This window comes from Cyclopterus lumpus, chromosome 16, assembly GCF_009769545.1.
Source record: "Cyclopterus lumpus isolate fCycLum1 chromosome 16, fCycLum1.pri, whole genome shotgun sequence".
Taxonomy (NCBI): domain Eukaryota; kingdom Metazoa; phylum Chordata; class Actinopteri; order Perciformes; family Cyclopteridae; genus Cyclopterus; species Cyclopterus lumpus.
In genome coordinates, this window is record NC_046981.1 from 5,474,033 (window position 1) to 5,493,074 (window position 19,042).

Sequence of the window (19,042 nt, forward strand, 5' to 3'; positions counted from 1 at the left end):
CTGCATAAAATACTGCACATTACTACACATGATGACTAAATGAATCTCAACTATTTACAATTTACAATTTACGTATGTTAAGTACTTAAAATGTCTGACCTTACAAAGTGTTGGAGGGATATGACCTCCTTTTCTGATGACTTATACTAAGTATACTATTGTTGCTACTTTATGTCAGTGAATATGAGACAGCTTAGTATTCATCATGCAAGATTTTCCTAGGATACCTGCTCCAAAACGGAGACAGATGGAAAGCAAGAAGGAAAAATAAGGCACTGAATAAAGAAATTCCCTTTAGAACAGCTGTTAGTTACTATAAAACATGAGATATAGGGCAATGTAACTGGGATTCCATGATTTCAGTGCTGATCAGTATTTTTGATAGTATTTACATTGGTGCCATGTAAAACACTACGTTCTTTCAGCAGGTTTTGGGACACCACCAATGGACTGCAGATTGAGGAAGGGACGACTTCATCCGGAAGATTTCAAAGAAAAGCATCCTGAACAAAAGACAGGAAGATAGACAGAGATGACACACATAAGGTGTGCACCAGGGTACCTGTAATGTGTGTTTTAGTGTCGTTTTAGACTTTGTACTGCAGCGGGGTTCATTGGGTGGAAGAGAGAAACATGTTCCTTGGAAGTCTTGATGAAAGGGTGAGAGATTTTGGGTGTGAGTGAACTTCATAGTGACCAAACACCATCACTGTTGTTCTCCTGCCCTGCCCTGTGTGGTTGTGTGTGTGTGTCATTTTGCTCTTGGCAACATTATGGCAGCAACAACAGCGTCACGCACTTTCCATGCATGACAAAACCTGCTCTGCAAAGTCAACAAAACCTGCATCATATAATCTCTTAACATTTCACATTTGATGTTATTTGCACTGCCTCTTTGTCGGTTTCTGCCCAGTATTATTTATTTTGTTCTATCTCATTGCTACTCAAACATTGGAAACAACTATATCATATTACATTTCAGGCATTTAGCAGCAAACACAGTTATAGAAAGCAAGCGACAACATTAGAGGCCACGATGTCCAGGGGCAAAGATGAAACAAGGCCTCAGTGTGCCTTGGCCTTCCAATATCGACAACTATTGAGACTTCTTATATTATTTCAAAAGGCCCCAACGTAACTAAACAGTTTTACATGCAGGGGAGAAAGAGGCACAATTGGACATACAACATCTGCATTTTTTTCTGGACGTCCACATGCAATGCAGACCAAGATGAGGTCAGTGTCTCAGCTTAATCATTCTCTGCTTATAAATCAAAGCACAACTTGTCAGCAAGGATCTGGTTGATATTTCAGAGTATGAGGGAATACTAAGAATAGTGGCACACAGGAATTGACGCCTCAAAAGCAGCTGTCAAAAGTCTCTAGATTAATGCTCTTGTTAATCCTTTGCAGACTAGCATCTACTACACTCTCCTCTATCTGTGGTAGTCCTCATAGAGGCTCTACACATTCTCTGTTTTGGTTGTACTCTATTAACTCTGAATGTTGTGTGCCCATTGGCTAATAATTGCGGACAGTAAAATAAGTTATAAGCCATTACGAGAGCCAATATATTTAATTATTTCATACAAAGTGTAGAATAATTGAACATCGTCCAATTATCGCCTAGCAACTGCAACTAGGAGGTTGGAGTCTTTTTCTAACCTATTAATAAAAGAGAATATGTGCTGTCTGCTCTGACGTAAGCTGCAATAGCAACCATCAAGACAATCTCCTCTCTCTTTAAAACCAACGTTACCCCAAGAGTGTTTTCCACTGAGTTGGGTCCTCGCCAAAGGTTGTACCCTTCGTGAAACCGTCCAATGAGGGTACATTTCCCCAGTGTGTGTCTTTATGTGTGTCTGTGTTCATCCATGTCCCGCCTGTCAATGAACACCCCACTCCCTATGATGTCCACAGCATCGGACCTTGTTGACTGATGTTTGATGCGTGGCTCGGTTTTTCAGGGGAATAGACAGTAACCAAACCCAATCACTTCGGTGAAGCAGTTCATTTTTGCACGGTTTCTTAAATTACGTTCAAAAGGGATGGTCTCTGGTGGGTCTTTACAGGGCCAGAGAACTGCCGTTGTCTTATGAGCTTAGGTCCCACAGTGATGCTACATGTGAAAAGGTTTACTTGTCCTTGGCCTGCTCAGTTAAACAAACACAGAAGCTAACCGTTGCTGACAGTTGGTGAGGTATCATGCTGAACTAGAATGAAGAGGCAAAGAGAACATCCAGTGAAACCTCCCCCTTTTTTCCCCATGTCTCTCACACATGAAGCAGCCAAAATGCAAGTTATATTTCATGACACGAGAGGAAATTGTCATCATCATAGAACAGGTGCTCTACTGGGCTGGGAAAAGGGTGGAGGACACAGCAAGCGCTGCCTGACACCCCTCATTCGCTCTACTATGAGGAGATGGTGTGGGAAGTTTGGAAGAGTTGACTCAACCAATAAACAGCTCTTTTTGACACCGCACGTCAAGAAATTACAGAACAGATGTTTAGGTGTTGTAGACCAATAACACATGGCGGCCGGGAGGAGTGGGGAAGGAGGGAGGTCAAAAGGACAGAAGGTAGAAAGACACAAGACGAAAGCCCCATATAGGGACGTAGGATGACAGATGCAGAAAGAAAAGACACCGACTGAAAGGATATTAAAACTAAGTAAAGAGAATACTTCAAATACAGTCCACAAGAAAATCGCTTCACAAGCGTGGAGCGCTTGACAACTGTATCAACCTATTTGGCTGGTGGCCCCTACAGCTGCCTCCTCAAGTTCCAAACATGAACATGCATGTACAGAATGTCAAGCGGTAACAGCCAACAATGTACCTGGCTGTCACATCGCCTACGCTACACAAAATAGACATCACAGGCTACGCCAATTCAACAATTGAATCATTGACGTACCCCAAAGTCGAAAAGTCCGGATGGGCCAACTCTTCTGTCTTTTTCCACCCAAAAGCATGTATTAGGAAAATATGAGGAACATGTCTGCACCGTTCAAATACCACTTTCTAATGAGGTCCACAGTGAGAGCCAGAATATATAAATATATATATATTGATGAGGTTATTCGTATTGTTGTTGACATTACCCGGGCATAATCTGAACAACAACAGTCGACAGCCATGCTAGCGGACTTGTGAGGCTGTACGTTGGCCCAGTGATTCTTGTGCTTAATGTTAATGGAAGCTTGTTAACATACTCACAATGACAATGTTAACATCCCTATTTTGAGCAGGTGTAATGTTCACCATGTTCACAACCTCTGTTTAGCATGTAAGCATGCTAATAATTAGCACTAACGCACACAGTTGAGGCTGGTGGGAATGTCGATAGTTATTTAGTTATAATCAAAATACACATTAGTTATCATTTAATTCTGACCTAGTGGTGACTGGATAAAAACTCTGACAACCACCAACGTGATTGCAATTCATCTTGTGGGAATTCATCCAACAGTTGCCGAGATCAACAAAATGTCAACCATTATGGTGATATGATTCATCTTCTGGGGACCATGAACACCTGCACAACAAAGTTATGGCAGTCCCATTTAATAGTTATTTAGCTATTTCAGTCTGGACCACAGTGGTGGCCATTCATAGAGCCACCATCACGCTAGCATTGGCTAAAACAGAACCAATCACAATGGAGAACCCTTTAATTCCATAAAAAAAACAACACTACTGTCACGGAGGAGATCTATATGCATCACGAACCATCACCACTATGGGCAGCAAACACAACATGCAGTGGATGTGACAGAGCAGAGGGTCTGACCTGGCGGGACATGGTTGGGTGTTGCAGGGCATCAGTCCAGTAGCCGGTGTTGATCTGGCATTGCAGTAGGATGTATTCACTTGCACTCTCAAGTCTTTGTAGCAGGCTGCCTTGGTGTTCATCTGACCTGTATGGGGGATTTTTAAAAATAATGTCAGGCACATCAGCGTGAAAGGAGAACATCATTTTCTTTATTTACATTGATGGATTAAATAGTTACGGAGAAGGGTATTATAGATTATTGGCACTAATGTATTTTGTTGCAGTTTGACAAACAAGTTATTTGGAACAAAACAGCATTGTTGCAAGTCTACTTGTCAGGATGCTATCAAATGTGCACACATAATATACCTGCAATATGAGAAACCTGTTTATTAATGTTACAACATTTCACCGTGCAATATCTTCTAGGTAGTTAAAGGAATGTTGATGGATTTGTAAACATGCACGTCTTTTGCAGCGCACCGCCTTCTGATGTGCAAAGAAACATTTTGTCTCCGCACACTAGAAAGAAAAAAAATCATTCTTTAAACAAATTAAATGAAGAAATGAATGAAGAAATACCCTGACTTTTGCTTTGGTACAAATGTAGATCTGAAAATCCACTTTGATTTATGCGAGACATGAATCCCAGCTTTACAGATCAGCTGGCCGGCATTTAATAACGCAAACGACGCCCCCCCCCCCCCCCCCCCCAACCCATCACGGCCTCCAATCAGGACACAGAGAGGCGGAGGTGGTTAGGTTGGACCACAACAGACCAGGGTGGGGAACTTTAACCTGCAGTGTCAATCAATAGGAACTCTACACTGGGCGCTTTGTTCACACTCCAGTGCGCACAAACACACACACACACACACCACACACGCACGCACACACACACACACACACACAAACAAGCACTCACAAAGACCAACGTTCAAACGCACATAAGCACTCACACACACTCTCACACACGCATACACATTTGTCGACTGACCTCCAGCCTCAAATCACCATGCCAGGGTCTGCCCGGGTCATCACAACAAAGTCTTCATGTGTTTGTGCGTGCTCGTGTAATACTAGGCCTCAGGTGGGACAAAGGCCACTGGTCAAAGTCATGCATGTGTGTGCTTGTTTCCTGTAGCGTATCTGTGTGTGTGTTTGCATGTAATAGCAGGTCTCTAATAGAACAAGAAGAGGTCCCACCAGTCCCAAACAAGAGCTACTAATGATGGGAATGCTCCCCTCTCCATTTAACCTGCAGCTAAAAGCCCTCTAACAGATCAGAGAGGTCAGACTGAGCTTTAGATGATGACCAAGATTGAGGATCTGAAGGTAATCCGTTCATTTCATCCACACACTTTAAAATACTTTTAAAAATACTTTCAGCTATATAATCTTCCCTTTTTTTCCATGTGAAAGTTTTTTTTCTATTTTTTTGGGAGTTTTTCCTGATCCGATGTGAGGTCCTGGGGCAGGGATGGCATATGTGTACACATTGTACAATACAATTTGTAATTTGTGATATTGGGCTCCACAAAATAAACTGAATTGAATTGAATGGAATTAAAAAAAGACACAAAAGTATTGTTAACTTTCCAAAAAGCAGAAGGACAGCGACACTGCACAACATATTTGATTTGACAAGAGAGATGAAAAGGACCGTACCACACTGTGAACACATCTATCATTGCAGTTGAGAAAAACACGTGTTCAAAAACAAAATGTTCAGTGTGATTTAATAATGCAATTAAAAACAATGTTTGTCATTCATGCTTACACTTACCCCCGGCACAAGTCGCTGAGCATTGGGAGCGTATGATGGCCCATGTATAGTTGTGTTTGATGTGGTTCTTTTTCTCATCAGTTTTCTTCAGAGTGTATTCCCAACGTACACCTGGGTTCCTGCCCTGCAACAGTATCTACAGGAGAGAGAATGTGGTAAGAACAAAAAGTAGCCCAGTTATATAGACCTACGTAATGATGGGAAGCAACGGAAGTATGTCACGGGAATAAAAAACACCAAGTTGCACGAATACATGCATGGATTGATATTTAAAATGTATGACATCAATCAAAAGCGAGACTTTCATGTGTCCAGGGATTCTTTACCTCTATGACCAGTGTCTCATTCGTGGGGCCGGTTGATATGAAGCTCTCTGGTCTGTTGTAGGGTCTCTTGTACTCAAAAATAGCTCCAGCGATGGGGTGTCGGCCCGGCCAGTCCACTGTCCAGCGGCCGTTCAGGTAGTAACGTCTCTGGGTGTCCCTGACAGCCAGGTAGGAGCTGGACGTATTCAGTTCCATCACGCGGATACTCCGAGCTCCTGCTGGGATTGTTACCACCCCATAGTACTCTGGGAAAGAGAGCAAAATATAAAGCAACGGGCAGATATTGTAGTTGTGTTTGAGCCACAAAATAAAGGGGTAAAGAAACAAATCATTAGCTTTTAAAATGAGCTGAACAATAAACTAATCTGCCTTACGGTTGGTGTAATGCTGCTTGCTGTACTGTCCTTTGTAGATCTTGCAGGTGGAGTTGTCTCCGCTACACAGCCCGCAAGCATCAGGTACAGCCGTGGAGCCCAAGACACGGTCACAGCCCACTTTCTGTGAGAGAAAAACATCAAGAAAGTAGATTATATAGCATACTAGAAACTATTAACATCAGTTAAAAACTTTTTCATGACGTTTAAAGTAGTAGTGAACAACAAAGGTGTCTATACATGTTCTCCTGGTGCTTAATCCACACTCAACTTCGACTTCAAAGACAACTATGATATCATCTTCAAAAAGAAATGGAGTGGCACTGACTTCCAAATGCTTTGAAATTGCACTTCAGTCACGCCGCGTTACTGTCTCACTGCTCGACATCGAGAGGCATTACCTCACACAGTCCGTCGATACAGACGTTAGAGCTGTCCTGAGAGCAGAGCGTCCCATCCTTGACTTTGCTGGCCAGAGCAAAGAAGAAATCATATCCCTCAGCGAAGCAGTACAGCTTACATACATCTTGATCTGGGAGGAAGGAAGAAAAACCCACAGGGGACGCGGACAACGAGCAAATAGTTTACGAACATGATATGGCACGTTGGTAAAAGTCATCTCCAAAATTGTTTTCCCCCCATCATTTTAATGAAAAAAAATGATTCTTGAGTCATTTTGAGGGACAGTCGTCTCACCGTCCACTCTGGTGTACGGCCTCCAGCTGTAGTACCATCCTCTGAACTGTTTGCCGTTGAACTCGGCACACTGCTGCGCTCGGTACTCAGCGGTGTTGGGGGGACAATCCTCAGTGTTGCACAGTTTGTACGACCTGAAGGAGCCCTCACAGAACCTCCCTCCGTATGCCGGTCTGCAAAGAAGGATTAAAAAAATTTCTCAATTTGTTGCATAATATTGTGTTTTTTTGATATTCAGTATTTCACTAGAACATCTTCGAATTGTCCTGCTTTCTTCTCAAACCTGTGTGAGTGGATGGTATGTAACGCTAGATGGTATCAGATTGACAAGAGCATTATTATATAAAGCACCGGTACATTGAATTTCATGTTGATTCTGTGTACCGGCCGGACTAAGAGGTGCACATGCTTGCCCGTATGTATATGGCTGTGTGTGCGTGTGCCTTTGTGAAGGGTTCTCCAATCACAGGTGTATGTCCCCAGGCTGCTTTCCTTAAAGTCTCTTCCACGGGTCAATTACACCTTCTATAAGCCCTCTAATCACACTCTCACTTATCTCTCGCTCTCTCTCAGATTCTCTTCTTTTATATTTCTCCATTTCATCTTTTTGCTTTTTTAAATCCCTTCTCTGTCATCTCTCCTAGCCCCCCCCCCCCCCCCCCCCTCTTTCCCTCCACCTTCCTCTCTCTCCCCATGCCGATCTCTGTCTTCCTTACCCTCCACCACCACCACCTCCCTCTCATTCTCCTCAACACCCTCCGTCTAATTTAACCCCGCCGCTCGTCAGGATCTTGGCATGACGTGATAAAGTGGAGGCCCCGGCATTTTGGGATAGGGCCCCTCTACTGACGGGCAGAGCAAATAATCCTGAGTGACTGATGAGTATAGAGACTAAGTGCGCAGATAAGTGATGGAGCGACAGACATCATGTGAGTGATCCTCACTATTTTAATCGCATATCTTAATATACTCTTGGCCGCAATCACAAACAGTACAAAACGTGTCCATACCAACACATATAGTCCCTTGATAATCTTCAGTGTGTCGTGAAAATTAGGAAATGGTCAAATTAATTTTGCAAGTAGGCGACAGCAGTCAGTTGTAGTTGTGGGTGTTACCCCTTGTTTTGAGCTTTTCTCCTGCATAGTTTCAATACAGTAGGTTTGACAAGTTTACTTGTTATATGTTTGGTGAAATGTTCAAATCCACTCCGTGTTGACAGATTCATTTAAGACATTTTGGAAAATACTCTTTCACTTCGAGAGAAAAGAAGAGTGCATCCATTTCTAGAGCCAGGAGGTGGTTAGCCTAGCTTTCCATAACAACTATAGGGGGGAACAGCTAGCTTGGCTCCCCCACCACAAAGGAAATAAATAAACTGTTGTTGAGATGTTACCGATCTCCTTCTCTAAATCGTGATAAGAAAGCAAAGCGTTTCCCAAAAATGTCAAACGCCTCTTTAACGGATTGCAAAACTATTTAAATTGTTGCTCACATGCACGTCTGTACATCGATGTTACATCCCGTTATCGTGTGCAGCTCTATACCTCGGGTTGTTGCACTGGCGCTCCCGATAGGTGACTCCGCTCTCACAGCTTCGCGAGCAGGCCGACCAGGCCGACCACTCGGACCACTGGCCATGCTGAGGCCTCGGGCCCTCGTCGCCCTGCTTCACACACTGGCCCCTACGACACCACTGGAGGATGACAGGGGAGGGATTATGAGTGGAGCGGAGGGGAGGCAGAGAGGCTGAGGCAGCAGAGGGGAGAAGGCACAACGAGAGCGAAGAGCAAAGTGTCAAAAACATACAGACTTTCCAGTGGACCCTGCCCTTTATCTTCTTTATGATGACTGTCTGTCAAACCATAGAATATGTCTGCAAGACGTAGCTTTCAGGTTGAACTGTTGTCAAAGAGGTTGTGGTCCAGTCCTGGTTCCAGAGTCACAATCTAGCAGTGCTGCTTTTTAAACAGCATCTACCTTGAGCTAGACCTAACAGGGCTGAGCACTCAACTGAAATGTGGAAAAATGGTCTCATACAGTCTGTCATATTTACATTTTATGTTGACCGTCACTGTAACAACATTTGTTTTTTTTCCCTTTCTTCTTCTTCTTTTTAAAAGCAGTGAAAGTAAAACACAATAACTATAAAACAAGAAACAGGTGGAAATACGGATGCCAACAAAGCACAAATCAATGGTCTTTGCGGCCGACAAACACATTTTGAAACATTTAAATATGTGCTAAGGCACTGAGATAATTTCCAATGCAAATCAACTATTAAAGTGGGTTCTCAGCCTTTTTGTGACTTGGTCATCCGTATTCACGACTGGTGTCGACATCTTTCTTGAAAGAACTAAACCAGAACCAGCAGGTTTTTAAACCATGCATTTAAAAAAATAAATAAATAAACCCAAGTTCTCCCAATTTGGTGAGGCAGAGAGCCATGTGCTCACATTAAGTCACCAGCTGCTTCTTTTTACCCTCCGTGGAGGAGCGTCAGCGGGGTTCACAATGACCTCCTCAGCACGACCACCGCAGTGACCAATAGGCAGGCGAGGCAGGGGAGAAATATTAAACCCAATGGCAAGTAACGTTAATGCAGTGTGTCTGATGGGACGATGGAGGTGCAACATGAAGCTCACGTTGTTTACTGTATGTGTACCTTTAAAAAAAGGCTGAGTCATTACCAAATCAAATCAATCATATTGTCCAAAAATTAGCAGCGCTTGGCTCCAAAAAAAAAAAATGTAAAGTGAGAATCTAGACTTAGTTAAAGCAACATGATGTCACGTGGCTGTTCGCTGCCAGCGGATTGAACTGGATTTGTGAGATGACTTCAGTCACCAACTGCTCATCTTGGAGAGATCTCAAGGAGAAAAAAAACACACACACACAACCCACTGGAGCATTAGCATTGATGGGGTGACATATATTAAGCTGTTCTTGTTAGCATTGTGTGTCTGTGCCTGCCACGAGACACACACACACACACACACACACACACACTAGAACACACACACAGTTCTCACACGCCCCACCAACTCATCTCCAGGTCCTAGACTCCCAGAACTAGAACAGCTGATTTCCCCCTCTGTTTTCCCCCTGCAGCGGAGTGCCACAGATTCCTAAGTGAGCCTGTCATTGTTTGTGTTCAGTTAATTGTCCCGTGGAGGGAAAGGGCGGGATTAAACCATCAAGTTCAATATATTGAGAAGCAAATGTGGATGAGGGGCTGTCAGGGGAGAGAGAGGGTATGAGAGCGAGAGCGAGCCTTGGGGGAGAATCATCTTGAAAGAAGTAAGGAATGAAACAAAGAATGAATAAAGAGCACAGATTGCTTTTTGGCGCCAGCCCCAATGGCATATTTTTTGCCACGTCAGCAACAAATCAATTGCAGCTGCTCCCTGAGGTAAAATAATGAAGGGAGAGTGTGGTACCGCTATCAAAAAGAGCAATTTTACCGAGACTGGACTCAAATGAACCCACATCGAAGTGAATCCAAACTCCTTGCTCAGAAGTTTATTTATTAGTCTGTGCTGGGACAACGTGTGTAAAAAGACGCCTAAACAAAGTGCAGTCTCCCTCAGTTCGAGGCCTTTTGTTTTGAAACGGCTAAACTGCGTGAAAGTATTTGCTCTAAACGACATTAAAACACTCAATACATTTTACTTGCACGATAATATCTCCAAAAATTTGGCTCTGTTTGCCATATAAGATAATATCGCTCTTTGTCTTGTGCAATTTACTCACTCCGGGGTCAGTGGTATCCCTTGGAGGAGGAATCATTGCATGCATATGTGTGTGAGACGTCTCTAGTCGCTCTACCCCTCTTAAACTAAATGTCACACTGCTGATTATACTAAGCAGCACAGTGAAGAGTCAACTTGTGCCTTAAAGGGAAAATCCACTCTGAAATTGAATTCACTTATTTCATTGGTCTTGTGCGGCTCAGTCCGTTAACGTGCAGGTCGAGCTGTCACATCCAATGTTCTTGTTTAAATTGTTTCGTTGAGCACATTTTCACCAAAACTGCAAATAAGTCTGTGAGAGGCTATTCATTTGTGGATTTATTTGTCACGATGTTGCCATGGAGCAGTGTGCTGGCAGCAGTCGAGTAAACAGAAGAACATCACATGCTGTCCTCGTTTGACAAAAACTCGCGCACCAACTGCAAAATCATTTTGTCTCCTTTGGCTAAAATGGAACACTTTATCTCAGTGTTGGTAAGAATAACGGACTATTTTACCCCCTGCAGGAGCATGCATTTAAAAAAAGAAAAAGAAAAAGTCCTGCTAGCTGCTATAAATATATTTGGTAAAAACACTTAAAAAAGGTCCAATGGAAATTAATTGGTTCCCATGCAAGTGATGTAAAACCACTCACAGGTGACAAGGCTTGCGAGCATATATTGCCCAGCCACCTCCACCTCACACACACACACACACACACACACAAATACACGTGTTAAGTCACCATATCAGGGCCGCAGGCAGAGCCTTCAGCAGCTGGCATGAACTTGGTCTCACACTTCCTCCCAACGCGGTGGCACCACAGAGCCTTGCAGATATCCTGGAACAACACGGGAGAGAGTCAAGAGAGTCAATTACACGCCGCTGCTAACATTGCTAACTCACGCTCGGTATCGGTATCTCAGCTGTAAACAAAGACAACAAATAATGCTAACATTGCTAACTCACGCTCGGTATCGGTATCTTAACTGTAAACAGAGACAACAAATAATGGTAACATTGCTAACTCACGCTCAGTATCGGTATCTCAACTGTAAACAGAGACAACAAATAATGGTAACATTGCTAACTCGCGCTCAGTATCGGTATCTCAGCTGTAAACAAAGCTTGCGATGGGAAGGACAATAAATAGTGCTAACGTTGCTGTTTTGCCACCAGAGAGCCATTACAACATGCTGATGGAAACTTGCTGAAATGGAGATTGTCTAAATAATGACCTTTTGGCAAGCTTTCAGTGTGCAGCAATCTTGTATTTCCAAAATATGTGTGCTTCAGTAGCTAGAATAACAACATTGTTTCATCCCACAGGCCTTGCATCAGTTGTGATCCAAAACGACAAAACAATTCAAGTTGATTTAGTCATTTCATTCTTTTTCTTCGCCGAACATATAGTACATGTACAGAGATAATGCTGAATGTTCTGATTAACAGGGTACAGTTGACTTAAACTTACATGACTTTGTGGTTGTGTTTCTCAGCAGAGGGCTTAAAGATTCAGATGGGAGCACCGGGTGCTTTCCCTGCTCACATTCCCTGAGAAACATGGCCTGCTGCTTTTTTTTTTTTTTTTTAACATATCCACTCTATTACTTTCTGAATGACTATATCAGATTTTGACGACTCAGTGCAGATGTTGACAGGCACCTTGGCCTCAGCTTGTTGCTGCCAAGAACCACCATGGAATTCATCCCAAGGCCGATTTGTCCAGCTGTTTTGCTTGCTCAGGTCTTTTGTAGTAGTACAAATGGCACAGCACAACAGGGAAAAAAATGAATGAGTGATGAAAGGAAAGACAGAGAGAGATGATGGACGGAGTGGGACAGAAACTGAGTTGAAGGGAGAATAGCCCAGCTCTATTTAACCACACACACCACTGAGAGTACCATTTGGCTCCTTCAGCGGTACCCTAATCTTGACATCGACCTGCCAAAAGTTTTCATGAAATATGAATTCATTACGCAATAAATTGCACCGCTGAGGACGATTCTCATATTATTTATTTTTAAAGTTTTAAGTGTCTGGAAAGACTGTGCACCTGTGCCGCTACCAGGTGCGTGAAAAAAAGGAAGAACAAAAACCACGAGGGAGTAAGTTTATCACATCTTACAGTTGAAATGATGCAGAGATGTTTCAATGTTCAAACGGGCGGGCTAAGTAGGAAACCATGTGCTAATATCACGGGGATCCTAGCAAATGATCTCTGAGGCATTCCCCTTTTCCAAACCTTTTCCAACATCTTCTTCAGTAACGCAGAAAACTTCCAAAGTGAAGAAGAGAAGACAAAATGAACTTTTATTCTTGCCAGTTCTGTCCTACTCAATCTAGTCAGTTTCAAAACAATGTCAACCACAATTCCCTGAATTAGAAGCATTGGATCCTCGTCCCACTTCAAGTGTTGATGCTTTGAAGCTGTGAGAACTAATCATGTTTGCTCCATGAAGACAAGGCCGTGCCTAAAAAATAAACGGTGGAACAAGGTTGTTTTCCCATTGTGCATATTCATATTACTCAGTCACGAGTGGCGTCGTCCAAAGAAATCAGTGTGTCCCTTTAAGGTGCGGTAGGAACAACGCTGGCAACACAAATGACCATAAGAGCTGCACACAGCAGAAGAAATGGTATACCATGGCCTTCATTATTTTTATGAAATGCTGTGACGTACAGTATGTTGCTATCGTCTTACAATTTAAGGGGCCAATCACACGCTGCCCTCAAATCCATCGTTGTCAATGTAGACGTGCGCAAGCGTTCCAAAGAGCCCACTTTTCAGGGCTCGACGGCTGCACCCTGAGATAATAATAGTTTAACTTTTAGAACGCTTTGGATAAAAGGATTGAAAGCAACACGACTTCCTTTTTCCACACATTTTTCTTCTTTTTTTTTTTTACCTTTGAACCGCCACTTAGATTTAGATCTGCCTCGAGGTAAACGTGGTGGGCAGTTTATTTTTGGTGTAAAGTAAAACGTGAGCAGTGTAAGAATGCTTGGAAAAATAAACTACTGTTTAAAAAAAAACACCACTAATGAACAGCCTTCTTCTGCTTTTTGTTCCTCCTCTTTTATTTTGGAAGGGCAGGTGTATCTCGTGGGGTTCAGGTGGAGTACCATTGTTGTTCCCAGGAAGATCAAGAATCCGGATGCACCAACAATAATTTATAACATCTTTACAGTGCCAATAAACACTGAGGTAATCTAAACCCTTTCTGGACTCGAGCGCAGTCTCTCACACGGTAACATCAGCAGTAATGAGACAAAAGGGCAACAAGGAGAGATTCCCATTGGCAACGCTCCAGTTTATATTTAGTCATCCGTGAGTATTTCATGAGCTGAATTATAACTCACTGTTTATTTTGTGTTTGCCCATGTGAGAATGTACAGTGGGAATTCAGTCCAATTCAGTTTCTCTTTCCTTCATTCTTTCCTCCCCCCCCCCCCCCCTAGCTCATTCCCTCCATCCTGGTCTCAATCTCTCTCACAGTTTGTTTTTCCGATAGGGAACAATTGCCACCACATTGTTTTCAAAAGTACTTGAGCACTCGAGTTTGAGTGTGTGTGCCGAGAAATCCGCAAATAACTTTAATTTGTTTTAAAATGTGCATGAGAGGGCATAATTGAGTCAAAAATCAAATGTACCTTCTTAAAGTCCAGGGTGCAGAGTTTGGCCTTCTCCCCAAATTGCCATTTGCACTGCGTGTCTGCATCGTACAGCTCGCCGGGCAGCTTCTCGGGGTACCGATACTCCTTGACCGCTCGGGGTTCATCTGATAAGCACACGGCCTGGGCAGAGCTGGGGGAGAGGAGAAGGAAAGAGGACGTAATGCACAAGTCGGTGAAGGACAAAGGAGAGATAAGAAGAAAAGAGAGGACGCGGGACAAGGATGAATGAAGGGGGTCAACAAAAGTGGGAGAAGAGGAGCAGAGCAGCGAGGCGAGTGGAGGTGAAAAGGTCAGCGGAGGACGGTAAAAAAGAAGCAGCATGTGTCATTAACCTTTAAACAACTGGTGATAAACAACATGCACGCAGACATAAACAGTCAAACAGACATGAGATTCTGTGTTTTATTCATGTAAGGTCACTGGTATAAGGCTCCATGCTGTGCGAACAGAAAATTCCACAACAGGGAGCACCAGTCCACGATGCTCCACTGTTTCTCACGTTGGAGAGCGCTGTAAAGTGTTGCCATGGTAACATAACACACGTTGCCAAACTCAAACCAGAAGAGTTGTGGTTTTAATGGATCAGGGGCTCAATTATGACGGACATATAAAATCCTTGCCCATATCGCTCATATCCTAACACCAGCAGGGGGATTTCCAATGTTAACTGATAGCACTGGTTACTATACAGAGATTTTTTACTGCTTATACACTGCAGTCGGGGGAATATAATACAACAATATGGTGGAAAGAGCATGAAAAGGCAAAATATGTTGGAAAGGTTCGTGGTGCTCATGAGTGGTCATGATTGCTTTAGCAGAGTGTGTGCGTGTGTGTGTGTGTGTATAGGTGTATGTGTGTGTGAGTGTGTGAGAGGCAGATCTTCTATCACTTTATGGGTCCTTTGTGTCGACAGAGAACAATGGTGTTCTGCAAGTGCACATTTTTTATTTTCAACATTATTCACATGATAAGGTGTCGAAAAAATACATTAAGTTTACAGTGTACACACATTAGCAGGAGCACAAGTAAGGCCTGTGGCATGCCTGCACTCAGGCAGAAAAGACAAGGCCAAATGTAACAGATAGACTTCATATTCATATTCACTAATGGGACTGCGAGAGCCTTAAGATGAATTGTTTCGAGGCTGTAAGGCAGTACGCCATGACATTAACTGGGGATGAAAAAACATTCTTTTCTAGGATTCCCTGTAGATCTCCTGACTAATTTCTTCTAAAATCCTGGTTTGAGGGTATATTAAACACAAATTCTGTTACGTGGCAAGTAAAAAAGTCTTCATGACATTATGCCAATTACAAGACAGGCAAAATGATCAGCGGTTATAGGTTGGATTCTTACCTGAAATACACAGAGCAGCCGGTTAACTTAGCTTTGCTTAAGTTGGCTCTCCAGCTTGGCTCTGTCCAAAAAGGTAACACAATCCACCTATTAGCACCTCTAAAGCGCACTGATTAACGCGCTGTTTCTAGTTTGTTTAATCCACACAAACACTGGAGTGTAAAGTTTCCTGGTTAGTTGGCAGGAAGTTACTGTCCGAGGCCAGGAAAAAGTCAGGCTCAGAGCCGCTCATAAAACAGCATATTTTAGTTGTTACACTTCATACAGATTTTGTTCAGAAGAGTGCATGGCCGAGCTTCCTGCGTCCAGTCGTGAGCTAAACTCACCATCTGCCGGGTCGAGTTTCGTACTTATCGCGCAGCATTGAGAGCGGCGTTGATCTCCTTCTTGGCAATCGATCGAATAGAACGTCACAAGACATAAAGCTTCCTCAAGAGACATAAAGATGTCACCTCAGATGTTGGCTATAACGTGGGAAAATAAATACTTTTTTAATGTTTCACCGGCTTTCTGATGGGGTTCATCCAATGCGCACTAAAGGGGATTTTTCCTCCCCTGCCGTGAAAGTTGTCCGTCCGATTGAGGCGTGACAAAGAGGTCTAGATCAGGCATCTGCCTTCACATCCAGAGTTGGCACAGGCCTCTCTGTCATAGCTGAGCGAGGAGAGGCAGCTCCACCTCCGTATACCAGATGAAGGTAGAGACATTGTCTCAGCTAACTCACTGAGACACATTTAGCCCCAAAAAATATTAAATATCATAACATTCTGTTGATTGCAATTTAGGAAAACAGCATTTTTATCATAAAGGGAATATACGGGAAGAGGACCCCGGGTTGTTTCAGTGGTGAAGAGATCCCCTCCACGTGGCCTCAGGGGACGACGGGAGTTTAATATAAGGCTGACAGGCCTAACAAGGGTGAGGTCACCCCGACTCTAATAACTCAGCGAGGAAATACACTGTCTGTCTCCACCACTCGGAGAGAGGAGACCTGACAGTTCAGTTAACACACTGGTAAATTTAGTGGCGGGCACCGGCTCTGAGCTATCTCATTTCAAGCACACACACACACACACACACACACACATGCACAGACACATAGAAACACATGCACAGACACATGGACGCTATGCCTGTGATGCTTGTTTTCCTCACATGGATGGGCACGCTGTATGCATGAAAATGCAGTTACACACACACACACACACACACACACACACAAAGACTTTCCCCCTCACACACTTTCTCCCACCCGTACGTCGACACGTATTACGTACAGTATGCAGTCTGTAAAGCAACACGTACAGGAGAGTAGCAGCACCACATATCATTTAATTGCCACGTCAGCGATATATCCCAGCCTCCCACACACGTACACACTTAGTAAGTCTGTTTGTCCTTGCTTTTTGCAAAATCAAGTCCCGTAATATTTATAACATAGGCGCAGTTTGTTCACTTTGGATCAGAGCGTCATTTGTAACTGATATAAATGCTGCTGACATGTTTGTTCTATTAGTAAGACGTGCGGGATGATAACTCTTGCTTTATTAAGTTTGTTTTATAAACCCGACACAGTGCTTTATATCTTTGTTGCATGAGCTCTTAACAAAGGCTGGCAGGAGTGTGTACTCATTACTCATTATCAGTGTGTCGTATGGATGTGATTGAGCTCTTCTGTTCAGGACCTAATGTGACTCTTCAAGTGGTCACATCCATAAAGGTGGCTTCTTAAAATCAATTATTTTAACGTTGTTTTAAGCAAAGAAAACCACAGCAGTCGTAGGAAGATATGTGTGCTTACTTGAGGAAGCGGCTGAGGTACTGGCGGCTGCAGTCCGACCAGGAGAAGATACCGTTGTGACCGGCTAACGTGGGAGACATGATGTTGCCTTCTGACTTCTTACAAACGTTCCCTTCCCCATCGTGGACCATTCCAAAACTTGGGAATGTAAAAAAAATATATATATATATTTTGCAAATTATGGTGGCAGTGATCCATAAGAATGGATTCATATTATTAACAGTAACAGCAGAAGACAGGTGGTTATAACATGTGAATGTGTGTAGCAAGGTTGAGCAAGCAAAAACAGCTCATTATTATGGGGATATTTTTTGCACAAAAAAAAAAAAAAGCCTGCGGCTTGACGCCTTAACTCCACCACTACACATCATTTTCAACACTTTCTTTTTTTTTCATGGTGCACTCATGAGAAGGATGGAAATCCATACTTGTGTCCGGATTCATGCGCGATAGTGAAAGCCAGACCGAGGCCCGTGTCCTCATTAATGGTACAGCTCCGGTACTTGCTGCACATCCCACTAATTGGAGCAAAACCTGCAAAAAAACAGTGATATAATTTGACAAATCATACATCACTCTTCAATTATTTCATCAACGGCAACTCTCTTGGTTCCAACATAAACTGTAATTGATTGATTATAATAACCGCTGTCAAGCTGTGTTTACTTGTACCAAAACAAAAAGTGGACTTTTTAAACTCCCGACAGGATTCTATCAGATGGAAAGCACAAAACTCACCACAGACTTAGATTACATGAATAAGAAAAGATCAAACACACCGGAAATGGGTTAAAACCCCTCCATATGTTAAATTATGGGACTCCATGGAAACATTCCTAGATCCCCTGCCACCTTAAAACATCCTTTATCTGTCTTCACTTCTTTCTCACGTCTCTCATTCTTTATTAAACTCCCTTTTACTATTCAGCTTCCTTTATGCCTCTCTCTGTCCATTCTTCTTCTGTCACACACACACACACACACCTACACACACACACACACACATTGAGCCCCCCTGGCTCTGAATCAAAAAGGATAATACCCAGGGGGGCATCTGTTAATGTTTCTGTCTCGGTGTCTCAGGGAGAATTTAGCCTGGTGTTTTGTTATTTTACGGCTCTAAGTCATTCGCCATAGACCACAAACCCCCTAAAGTAATGTTCTCATGTACATTGCTAATGTGAATAATGATATTAACCACAAGCAGACAGATTGAGTGTGAGAACTGCCCTTTAGTTCCCTTTTTTTGTGGGGAAAGAGGTAGATCATTGATATCGTATGCTGGTTTTGAAATATGGAGGAAAGCATTGAGAGATTGGGCTGTAACAATAATGCAAATGCACTGTGTTATATATACTGACTGGTAGCTCCCATGGTCATTTTGCCTTGTAACGTTTGGGAATTAGTAAGAGCTAACTCTAACTTTGTTTGACCGCAAGCACACAGAGACACACACAGACCTTTGAACTGGGCTTTCATAGCAACGATTAGGGCTAATGCTAGCCTCAACACTTT

At 43.0% G+C, this 19,042-nt stretch overlaps 1 protein-coding gene across 1 annotated transcript in view; it reads right to left on the bottom strand.

The window, feature by feature from the left end:
- Positions 1-19,042, bottom strand: part of LOC117745529 (A disintegrin and metalloproteinase with thrombospondin motifs 16) — a 46,183-nt gene that overhangs the window by 8,144 nt on the left and 18,997 nt on the right. Inside the window, exons 8-18 of the mRNA XM_034553920.1 lie at positions 17,956-18,061; positions 17,528-17,665; positions 14,344-14,497; positions 11,435-11,530; positions 8,506-8,654; positions 6,959-7,131; positions 6,664-6,794; positions 6,263-6,386; positions 5,889-6,133; positions 5,563-5,698; positions 3,795-3,921 (exon numbers count right to left, since the gene is read on the bottom strand). Coding sequence (XP_034409811.1) covers positions 3,795-3,921; positions 5,563-5,698; positions 5,889-6,133; positions 6,263-6,386; positions 6,664-6,794; positions 6,959-7,131; positions 8,506-8,654; positions 11,435-11,530; positions 14,344-14,497; positions 17,528-17,665; positions 17,956-18,061 — 1,579 coding nt within the window. The remainder of the gene's footprint in view (positions 1-3,794; positions 3,922-5,562; positions 5,699-5,888; positions 6,134-6,262; positions 6,387-6,663; positions 6,795-6,958; positions 7,132-8,505; positions 8,655-11,434; positions 11,531-14,343; positions 14,498-17,527; positions 17,666-17,955; positions 18,062-19,042) is intronic.